Consider the following 12047-nt stretch of genomic DNA (forward strand, 5'->3'; position numbering starts at 1 on the left):
GCTCTCCTGCTACAGAAGCCAGAATCCTTTTTTTCCCTGGAGGATGACAGCCACTTTAAATTCTTCTTTTTATTGTTTGAATTCTATATAGGTGTCTGTCTTATGATCACTTGGCTCTTAAAATCTGCTAAACCCAACCAAACAACATTAGCAATAATATCATCAAAAATCATCTTTGATTACATTTTAGAAATGTAACAGTTGCTTTCATCTAATGCATAGAGAGCACAGGGTTTCACTGTGTTTTTTGGCTTTTGTTAAACTGTTGTGGGAATAAATTTAGGTTAGGTTGCAGCCTGGATAAGAGTAAAGCTGATGTGGAAGCTTTCCTAATTGTTGTTTTTACCACCAAAACAAAAAAGAAAAAAGAAAATTATAGGAAAATGGTAGCGTGCTTTTTCAGAATATTTACTTTTAAGAGCACGGAATGGGGTTTGATTGTTGTTCTTATTTATTTCTACACGCCCACAATCACACACGTTGGTGAAAGGCCATCCATCTGTGCTCCCCTGGGACCATGTAACACCTGGCCAGGTAAAGGGAGGGCTAGAGCATATTGGAGGGGGGGTAAGAGAGGGAGTGATGAACGGGCCAGGAGACACAGGAAAGGACTGACAGACTGCTGGGAGTCCATCTGGACTCTGTCACAGGTCAGCCTCAGTCTCACTGGGGCCTCCGAATGATAAAGACAAGCCCAACAGAGACTGCCATAGTGTATGTGTGTGTTTTTGTTTGTGGCTGTGTTTGTGTGCGTGCAGTGTGCAGTGTGCATTTACACATGAACAACTCTCTGTCTCGCTGAGCCCCCCTCCCCCTTCTTCCTTTATATGTGGGTGTGTGGATGTGAAACCATGGAGTGCTTGTGTCTCCTGTATGAGGTATTAATGTGATGTTAATTGCACAACCAAGCAGTTTTCTCCAACCCAGACATGTGCAAACAAAGCAAATACATGTTGGCAGTCTGCCCCAGTTTGTCTTAACACCAACTAGAGCTGCTGTAATTCTCTTGTATATGTCGGTACAGAACTACCTGAATATTAATGCCACTAGTCTGTCTGTGTCAGGCTCTAAGGCAGTGGTAGTCTGACAGTCAACATTTTTGAGTGAAATATTTTAACAACCTGTAGATGGATTGCCATGGAATTGGGCACAGACATTCTTGGTCTGTAGAGGATTAATACAATTAACTATGGTTATCCCCTGACTTTTCATCCAGCACCACCAGCACATAAGAATAACCATTCCTTCATTACCTCAGTTCCTGACAGGATACCTCTAAAATTAAAGAATGAATTCCTAATGTCTGTCTGCGTCCCCAGGGGTATAGTTCAGTGTGAGGAGAAGCTGACCATCAGTGCTTCCTGGTCTAAAGATGAGGACATCAGTCGTTTGCTCCAGTCTCTCCCTAACTGGGCAAATATGGCCCAACCCAGACAGACTCGACAGAAGAGAGAGGATGAAGAGGACTTCACCCGGTACACACACAAACACACACAGAGCACATATGTACTTGTTCATAGAAATATACATCTATTTGTGTGAACATTTACAATTCTGTCATGAAGAACCTACACTCAAACAGGCAAGGTAACAAGCACATACTGTACACACACAAACAACCAGAGGTAGACACACACAATCACACTTGAGCAATCACGCAAATAATCCCTCCCTCCTGTTTTTGCTCCCTTATTCACATATTATTGAACCCTCTCTTGTTGACAAAGATGCACCCATAAAACAAGTCACGATTGCTCTTTTAAACACCCTCTATCTGAAGGAAGTGAGGAAACGAGGGAAGAACAAAATAGGAAAATATAAGGAGAGCAGTCGGTGGCAGGAAGGGGGGGGGGGTCAGTCTTATCGAAATTGCCTTTGAATGTGCGCTCTCTTCAGGGAACACTGAAGCTCATCGGAGCGGAATAGTAAAGTAAATAAATAAATTGGTTATGTGGCCAGAGAAAGTCAATCTGTTGTATGCACTCTCTCCCTCTCAAACACTCCCTTTCTCAGACACACACACACACTGTGAGAGTGCAGAGATAGCAAGAGGCAGACCATAAGGCTGTTTGATTTGAGAGCCATAGATGTTTTCATCACTATGAAAAGGGGATTAGCTTCTGCACGACTGGAAACCCAGTGCTTTAATAAAGCCTCATTAATAAGCTACACATGCCTATGTGTGAGTGAGAAAGTATGTGTTTGCCTGTCTGGTGTTGGTTTTACCCATCTGTTGTTCAAAGGATCTTGATCTTGTGGGCATCCCGGTGAATCTGAAGGCCGGTCCGCATGCCATGTGTTTGCAGCACTGTGGTGTTGAGATTTAGTTATAAAACTTCCAACTTACTCTTTCCGTATCTTTCTCACCAGTCTCCAAAGTTAATTATCCCGAAACACAAAAGAGGTTTTGATCTTTTTGTCTTTGTTTTTCCACCCTGTAAATCTTGGCCTTGTGTTTGTTTTCTATTTCCAAATATTCTCCATCACCTGCTGTTTTTCTCTCCAACCGACTGTGGAGCTACTCCTTTTAAAGTGACTGTGCCTGTAAAATTCTGTTAATACTATGTCCAACTTTATGTTCCTATTCTCCATATTTCTTTATTTTATCTTTCCATTTTTGTATCTGTCTAGTTATCAAACCCAATGACTCCTTTCTTTCTGTATGTTTGGTTTGAACATTTGCACATCACTGTAAAGGTCAGGGTCCAAATTCAGTTCCACATCACTTAACCATTGTGCATATAAATATTATATTACTATAAAAATTCAAATCCTCTTCCAATAAACACACTCACACAAGCACACTCACACATTGGCACATTCATTCCATTCAGCAGTCCATTATGTTTTAACTTTTGGAAATTGACCTCCATTATAGCATTTATGTCAGCTCTTCAAAGAACTTAATACTGTTGACTGGTTGCATGCTCTTTCATAGTCATGCCTTGTAGTAATTATACATATTTGTCCTTACACTTTTTTGATAGCATTCACTTTTGTGTAATGGTGTATACTGGTCGAGTGATGTCCAGTGATGTTTTTCTTTGCCAAATACATTCCTCTAGCCATACACACTCTTACATCCCTCCCTTGACGTCTCCTTTATTCAGAGCGGCTTTTGCTAAGGAGTCCGAGGTGCTGACTGGGAACCTTGGAGACAAATTAATCCCCCAGAATGAGATCCTTCGTGACGTCAGTGACCTGAAAGCTCTGGCCAACCTTCATGAAAGCATGGAGTGGCTTGCTGGTCGCCTCAAGATGTTCTTCGCCAACCTGCCTCATTCCTCCAGTAAGTAAGGGAAGCATCATTTGGGAAATGGAACTGTGGAAACATGAATTGGCTCTTTGGTTCGCCTTTTTGTCATAAAGTCATTGTCACAGTGTTAACAGGTAGATCACCTCTTCACCTCATCTTCCTCTCTCCTGGAAACATATTTTAGGTCCCATACGAGATCTCTTATCTGTGATTACAGGCCAAGCTATAACATCACTAGATAATAAATACAAAGCGATTGACAGCCTGAATGCTGATATATATTACATTACTAACTGGATTCCCCTCAACATACCCAAAACCTGGTTCCTACTAACTGGATGTCCCTAAAGGTATTATTCTGTTGATGGAATTGAATTAAACAAAATATGGAAATATTTTTTGACACAAACAGTGCAGTGCATTTTGTGCCTACTGTTACACTGACGCCGACACAGGCATCTGTTGCTGTTTATTCTGCATACTGAAAAACCGAACATTGTCTTTGACACATGAATTCTGCTCATCAGTTAGTTGCATTGCACCAAAAATCAGATTATTCTCATGTCATTTTTCTTTCTTCAGCTTCTTGTTTTTCCAGTGGCACAGAGTATGAGCTTGTGTCAAGTGTGTGAGAGATCACGTGACATCCAACAGTTGCAAGAGTACACTGGTTAAGTGAAGCTTTAGCCCTGGAAGCACCTGGGGAGAAGACTTTCCCACAACATACATCCCCTACTGACTGGTATATTTCAGTGTAGTGCAAATTACATCATGCATATGTTTTCCAGGGGACATTGCTACCAGTCTCTCAGGTCATTAGGCAGTTATTGATCACAATACACTGCAGATTAAATATATCATGTGGATGGTTTATGCGGTATCACAATCAGGGGTACATGAAGTTTTCTCATCCTTAGCTGCAGTGCTTTTGTAGCAACACTTCTTACCTGTGCCTCATTAAGTTCTTTGTTTGAGTGTATTATCACACACTCATTACCTTCTCCACTGGAGTTGTCAAAGAACACTTTACACACACACACTCATTATGGATGGTTCTACCTCTGCTAGTGTGTGTGCATAAATGCCTGCCCTAATCAGGACTTTTAAAAGCATTTCATACATTCGCTGCTCAGTCATCACTTTTGCATCATTTATCACTGATCAAAATGAGGTGTGTGTGTGCGCGTGTTTGCATCCAACACATAGTCTTTATGTAGACCTTGTTAATCATTTATCATTACAGTAATGTTTTTATCCTCATTATCACATTGAGAGCACGTTTAATCTTCCTATAAAGATTCTAGCATCTTGTAATATGCTTCTTCAAGTCCATATCTTTTTATTAGCATCATATGATAGCAATCAGGGAGTTATTATTCCCATTAATGACTCTTCCTGTAGTGTCAGGTTTGTTTTTTTACTGTCATTTGTAGTAGCAGTCTAATTATTCTGTATAAATGTGCAGTTTAAAACCTTTTCCCCACATTCTGACGACACGAACAGATGTCAGACTTCAGTTTCTCAGTCTCATGCAAAAGTCATGTTTATTTAATGTGTTGTTTATGTCTTTCTAATAAGCTCATTCAATATTTAACATATTTAAAAATGTTGTCAGACTGAATTTCTAGAGTGGGATTGCAGATTATCAATTTTGACAAGATGATGCTTTTTGAAAATTCTGTTTATCTGGTAAAAGGCTCAAATGTTGCTGCATTGTTGTGATTGTTTTGAAGTAATAACCATTATGCTTTGCTAATACACCATCTGCATCGAGTTTCAACACTGTAATCAACACATTTTCGTATGAAATGTGTGTAGACGTCTTGTCACTTTTTCATACAGCTTTTCATTCACGCTGTAGTTATTTGTTACAGTACTATTGGGAAACTTAGCTATGTTCGTAGCAGTATCTTGGTCCTCTGGCAGAGCTCTGGTAAATTATGCACCTTTCCTAGATGGATAGAATAAAGTCTCTTGTAACGTCTCTGGATAGAGAGAGGGCTTCAACCTTTATCAGCCGCTGTCACAACTCTCTAGCTTCAGACCTCTGATTGCTCATTGAACTTGTGCTGTTTTGCTGCTCCATATCACAACTTTTCTTTTAGACATAAAATAATTAAATGAGAAATTTTCAGATACATATGGGCTTGACTTTGTTACTATCTCTTTTTAAACTCTTCCCTTCCCTCTCACTCCGACGCTAGCTTTCTTCGTCTATTCATAGATAAAAATTCAATAAAAGTACGGGAAGGGACGTGACATAATTATCATTAATTCTGGCGGGTGGCATTAATGGGAAGGATAGGGCAGTCACTTATCATGCTGGGACAGCCTCCGTATTGTTCATTATTTAGTGTTTGCTGAGCTGATGACGGACTTCGTGTGTGTTAGTATGGGTGTTAGTGTGCGCGTGCTTGTGTGTGTGTACATAAGCATGCACTGTGTAAGATGGGACAAGGGTACAGCAGGGAAAAAGGACCCCACCTTATCTCATCCTCCAACCCCCCGCCTCACGTCTATGCCTCTCCAAATTGGATTTTATATTACAGAAGCAGTCAGGTATGAACAACTCATTTTCCTCTCCCTCTTTTTGCCTTTTCTTTCTTTCTTTCTTTCTTTCTTTCTCTCTTTCTTTCTTTCTTTATCCTGGCAGTTTGACCATTGCTCTCTCTGTTTTTCTTTTACTTTGAGTGGTAAGGGTCTGGGAGATTTTGTCCATGGCTGGGTGATCTCTGCAGTGGACGCTTGATCACCTTCTTGTGTGATTGAATTTTACTGGATGTGTAGTTACACATATTGCTATGCTCTGAAGTATACACAATAATATGAAAATAGAATGGACATTTAATCCATTCAGCTTCCTCGTGATGCTGATTCAGTTCAAGTCCGTACGCAGGTAGTTTTGTACATATCGGCTTGGAGGTGTGTGTGTGTCAGGCTGTTTGTGTGTGTGTTTGTGTGTGTGTTTGTTTGTGTGTGTGTGTGTGTGTGTGTGTGTGTGTGTGTGTGTGTGTGTGTGTGTATGCAGACAGACCACTGATGGTGATTGGCCGTGAAGGTGGCTGGAGAAAGGGTCTTATCACCCATCTGGTCGCAGCACTGAACTTCTAATCCACTCTGACAATATTTACCAGACAACACATACACACACACACAGATGCCTGAGGGGCAATGTCAGCATGACAGACATTTTTCTGTTGTGTGTGTATGTATGTTTTGAGATTTTTTAAATAATGTTTGCCAGCATGTCTGGGAGCATCGTTGGATCTTTGTGGACTGAAGAACGACCTGCAAACTGGAGATCATGAACAGCGTGAAAGGTCGTCTTAGTGGGCAGTCTTTTCCTTGCAAACTTATTTCTGTCTACCAACATTTAATGTACTTGTGTGCAAATGTGTGTGTTCACATCAGAGGCCTGACCATCATTAGGTGCATAGAAACAGGCCTGTAATCTATGCTGCAGGGTTCCTAGACAATAATCATGTGATCTCCTCATGGGAGTAATTTCCTTCTCTCATCAGTGGTTGTTCTGCTGCATGTGTTAGGGCTAACACTTTTCTAACCTTGACTAGAGTGAGTGTAGGTCTTTCCCCTTTAGCATTTTTATCTTTTTCTTGACTCCATTTGACAAGGAGAGTTGACTAACAACAGATTCTTATTCACTGCAGAGGCCGCGGGGAGAAGCTGCAGTGGGAGATGATGGTGTTGTCTTTTCACTAGTCAAAATATTGCCTTTTCGTTCATCTATCCATTTGCTTCTGTCCAAAATGTCTAGGATATTTTTATTCTCTCTCATTACAAGACAGACACCATTAAGCAATTTGGGATTTTCAGATATCAAAATCTCATTGTCGATTTTCTCTCTCTCTCCCTTCTCGTTTTTTTCCCCCCTTTCTCTCTGGACAGAAGTTCAGATCCCCGTGTGCAGATGTTCATCCTCTACCAGAGGCAGCAAAATAATTAGTAACTCCTCACCTCTCTTATTCAGTCAGTCATTTATGAATCATTCATCACTCCACCCCTGCAGGATACTGTCCTTTGCTTATCTTTCTCCATTTTCTCTTCCATTCCTCTTTTCTGCTGAGAGGTAGGGCATGTTGTACTTTCTAAACGGAGCAGATGATTCTTATCAAAAATTCAGCATCTGTATTTGTCAGTGCCACAGAAAATGTCAAGTCATATTGTTTTCTTGTCTCTCAATGTATTGTGTATGCCCTTAATGGCAGACAGGGTGATTGGTTGTGTTTTGATATGAACTGTAGGGGTATGTATGCATCTGCATGTGGTATGTGTGTAAATGTGCGAATTCCATCACTGATCTTCTCTCTTAATGTCTGCCACCCTCATCCTCTGCAGATGGCAAGCAACAGACGTTTCTCTTAGATGAGATTCAAAAATAATTGGATAAGCACGCCATGCACACACACACACACACACATGCATGCATGCCTACACATGGGTGCACAAATAGATACACAACATGCGCATATGTATTTTCACATTTAATCATGCATACACAAAGAACTTGCAAATACAATATGGGAGTGATTTGGTTTGAGGAAAAAGAAAGCAAGAGAGAAGCAGAAAAAGAAAAAAGAGAGAAAGAAAGTTGTCAGTCAGGACCAATGAGTCGTCTCCTTTTGCCCGTCTGTCCCTGACTTTAATGGTGCCCCCCATGCTGTGACACCTCCCTCGCATCATCAAAGCAGCACAGGCTTGGGTGGGGGGGTGGGGGGGTCTTGAGGAATCTGCATGTATCAGTATTTCTGTGTGTTTCTGTGCGTGTGTGTTTCTTGGGTGTGTGCGTGTTTCGCGGACACCCCCTGGAGAGACCTCCAGCAGTGTGTGCCACAAGCAAGCCTTTTTTTTTTTTTTGCCTTTCTGCTGCCAAAGTGAGTGAGTGTAATGCACATGAGAGGAAACAGAAGCCTTCGAGTCACTTGCACGCACGCTTATGTGCAGATATACACACACACTTGGAGAGTGAACACTCCCACAGGCAGAGCAAGTAAAATGCTCTTGCTCTCTCACACGAGCTACGTGAAGGAAAGAGACACTCAGCAAGGAAAATAGTCTATATCTGACAAATATACATGTACCTTTTTCTCAGGATGCAAATGTAAGCACAAATGACAGGTTTGTGTCTGTATATGCAGTCAGCGCACTGCTAGCTGCACCAAACACTTGTTGATGTTGTTACTATTCCTTTGCTGCCAATACACATCAATAATACCACAGATCACTGCTTTCAGGTTTGTCACTGAATATTTGAGCATCAGTGTTGTGTGTCAGTGCTGGCTTCTGTTTCTATTGATGATCTGATAAGGTGACCAGAGAGAATAAAATTCAGCTAAATCCAATCAAATTAAGTCAATTAATGTCATTATGCTTCACTCCCTTGAGAAATCATTGTTGATTTTTTTTATGTTAAAGCCAATGTTGTTTGTTTGTTTCTGTTGCTCATTTAGGAGGATTAATATTAATATTAATATTGCCAGCCTAAAGATCTAATCCGTGGCAGTCTATTTTCTGCCTGAGGAGGAGGCAGTCCCTAGTGAAAATTTCATATGGATTTTACATACAAACAAGTCTATTGATTTCAACCTGTCTTAGTTTTGCTGTCAGACGGGTTCAATGTGAAATAGTCAAATTAAATAATCCTAAAATGATGGGCATCCCACCCCTTAATTATCTCAGAACTTGTGGTACTTTTTCTTGCTGTGTAACAACGAAACTGATTAAAAAGAGGAAAGGAAAGCTCATCATTTGTTGTTTACTAACATGTTTGTAGAGTCAGCAGTGAGAAAAGTGACTTCATTAACAACTAGACATTTTACTGCAAACTGTAAATCTCTCTGAAGTCTGCCTATTTGTTAGAACTTCGCCTTGGTTGAAGTCTATACGGGTGTTTGTGTTGCAGGTCTTTGACTCCAAGTGGCCGCTTATACACTGTTTCTAATGGCTGCAAATGTTCTGTGACGCTGCACTGCAGTGTCCTCCCACACGCACATTATCAAGAGGTGTACTCAAGGAGACAGTTAATTAGCCAGTAAGTTCATACATACAGGAGATGCATTTAGCACTTTTAAATACACAGCTGCACACATCACATGCACACCATTTAATAGGAAATACTATCTCTAGCATTTATCTCTATATATAAGGCACACAGACCTTAAGAGCAGCTGTCACTGTTGTCACACCACAGCCCTGCCTGTGTTTGCTTTGTTAATTGGATGGCCACGGCACATACCTCACTGCTGTTTGCCCAAACCAAAGGGTCTCTCATCTTATCAGGGGTTAATTTAAAGTAACTGTAATGGGGACAGAGGCACATATTCACCAGCACATACAAAATGTACACACATGGATATGAGCACACAGAAGCACTCACCATGCAGTGCAGCAAATAACTGTTTTAATGAGCTTTTATGATTTCAAAACAGTGAATATGAATATGTGTACAGTAAGGTTTTGAACTTAAATCGGCCTTATTAATGTGGGGGGATATGCAGAGCTCTTCATCTTTGTAGTAAACATCAATACTCCAGAAAAGGACAGAGGCGTCGAAGCAGTTCAACCTTCCAGTTTCACTTCAAAGACCTTCCACAGGAGCAGTGTGGTTTCAGGAAACAGCGGCTAATAAATGTGTGTGCCAGCTGATTGCATCAGTTAGGCTTATGATGTCACCGGCCTACACCGCTTGTAAGACAGAACATTGACGAATCATCCAACATCTAAAGATCTTGATATCATGTAAACTACATTAGTCCCGTAGAAACATAGCAAAGATGTGTATCTGCTAGTGTTGGATGCTTTTTTTTGTATCTTGTTCATAGATATTTGTTCCAAGTGCCAAGTTTGATTGACCAGTTTCTTAAAATGAGAAAGTTTTATGCAACCAATCATTTAAGTATATTAGGTATTAGATCTTTAGTGGATATAACATATTAAGTCTTTTTTTTTTTTTTTTTTTTTTTTTTTAGGACTTCTGATATCAGCAGTTTTTTTCTGAATTCAGTTTTGCCTCTGTCCTTTTTTTATTTTTGAAGTACTTCTAATCTAAGTTTAATGCTGTGTCTATGTTTCAAATATCAATGGATCTCTGGTTTCCTACTGTAACAGATGTGGTAGTGTTTCCCTGGTAGCTGGAGAGCTCTGATATAGCTAACATCTTAGAGTTAGCTGTGAAACAGGATTGCAGTTCCAAGCTAACTTACATATTGGAAAGTAATATGGTGACATTCCAAGCAGACTTTTGAGATGAAGAAAAAATGAATACAAAAGTATTTTTAAAAATGTTTTGGTTAAGGCAAATTTAGTTTGCCTGGGTATAGGAAAACTTAATGGGAATCAATCGATGTAACATGTTTGGAGCTAAGTATCGCTTAACTTTATCACACCTTCTGTCTGTTTGGGGGGCTATCATTCAGTATTATATAATAGAGAGAGAAGACAGATGATCAGGTTATTTTGGCCTTAGTTTAGACTTGGTGCCACTCTGTCTTTAGCTTTCTGTGTGTGTGCGTGCATGCATGTGTGCCTTGCATGTGTGACCTTCGGAAGGGCAGGAAGAGTAACTGGGGAGCTGGCTTTGACTGCAGCACATCGATCGTGGACCCCTGCATTCTCCTGCTCAACAGTCACTCTTTGTACACACACACACACACACACACACACACACACACACACACACACACACACACACACACAGGTCTTTTGTATGGTTTACAATGCAGTGCACTGACACATGCTCCTGCTGTCTCAGCACAAGTGTTGAGAAGAAAGTACAAGAACATGCTGAAGGACTCAGGAAGTGTGTGAAGTGGCTTTCTTTTGTGTATACCTTATGAGCAGGTGTCATTTGTAATACCTTATTGTGTCAGTATTAAAGTGTTTGTGTGTATTGCCATGAGGTACAGTACAATGTGTGTGTGCATAGACAAGTTACAGTAATAACATTAGTATAATAGTATAGTATGTGGGGTGTCAGAGGTCAGGGTCAACTACTCTAGCAGTTCCTTCAAGGACACTTCAATAGCATCTGGACATTGAAACTCGGTCCTGAACCTTCTAGTTAAATGTTGATCACTCTACTTTACTCAATACTACTGCTCTTTTTTGGTATAAGTGTATGTGTTAATAGTGTCTGTGTACGTTTTCATTTCTGTTCTGTCCATTCAGATGTGTCTCCATGCTCAGCAGACAGTCAGGTGATTGGTGAGAGTGAACGCAGCAGGGAGCAGATTCTCCAGACCCTGAGTGACCTGTCCAGGAGCTTTCAGGACATTGCTGACCGCTGTCTCCTGGTATTACACCTGGAGGTCAGGTAGGAAGGAGAAACTCACTCACACTTCAGAGAGGAATATAAAGAGCAATATAAACATTCAGAAGGCGTTTCATATTGTTAGATTCATCTTAGACACAGCTTCAGATTCTCAGGCCTCACCTGAACAAAAAGCAATCTACTCAGTACCGTGATCATGCCAAACAAGCTCAGAGGACGTGTTATGGAGTCATATGGCCAAACATTATAAGAGACACACACGCATTTCCTGAATGCGCAAAGGATTTTTTAGTATCTTTTGAATATTTTCTTTTCAGTATCAATATCTAAGTTAATTTACCACACCATATACTTTCTCCCTCCACAACCACTAATAGTCCTCCATCATCCATCTCCCCTTTTTTCTATCCCTCCATGTACTTCTATTTCCTCACAGACTGTTGTGTAGCTTATGCAATATTGTTTATGATTTCAGTAGAAAACCCTCCCTGAGGCTGATGTCTA

At 40.6% G+C, this 12047-nt stretch overlaps 1 protein-coding gene across 2 annotated transcripts in view; it reads left to right on the forward strand.

The window, feature by feature from the left end:
- Nucleotides 1-12047, forward strand: part of exoc4 (exocyst complex component 4) — a 111164-nt gene that overhangs the window by 84343 nt on the left and 14774 nt on the right. For both annotated transcript variants that reach the window (XM_023429175.2, XM_023429176.2), the window contains exons 15-17: nucleotides 1320-1475; nucleotides 3111-3289; nucleotides 11441-11585. In XM_023429175.2, coding sequence (XP_023284943.1) covers nucleotides 1320-1475; nucleotides 3111-3289; nucleotides 11441-11585 — 480 coding nt within the window. The remainder of the gene's footprint in view (nucleotides 1-1319; nucleotides 1476-3110; nucleotides 3290-11440; nucleotides 11586-12047) is intronic.

The sequence above is a fragment of the Seriola lalandi genome, unplaced genomic scaffold (assembly GCF_002814215.2).
Source record: "Seriola lalandi dorsalis isolate HSWRI2012SDOR001 ecotype SW California unplaced genomic scaffold, Sedor1 jcf7180002054889, whole genome shotgun sequence".
In the NCBI taxonomy this organism is placed as follows: Eukaryota; Metazoa; Chordata; class Actinopteri; order Carangiformes; family Carangidae; genus Seriola; species Seriola lalandi.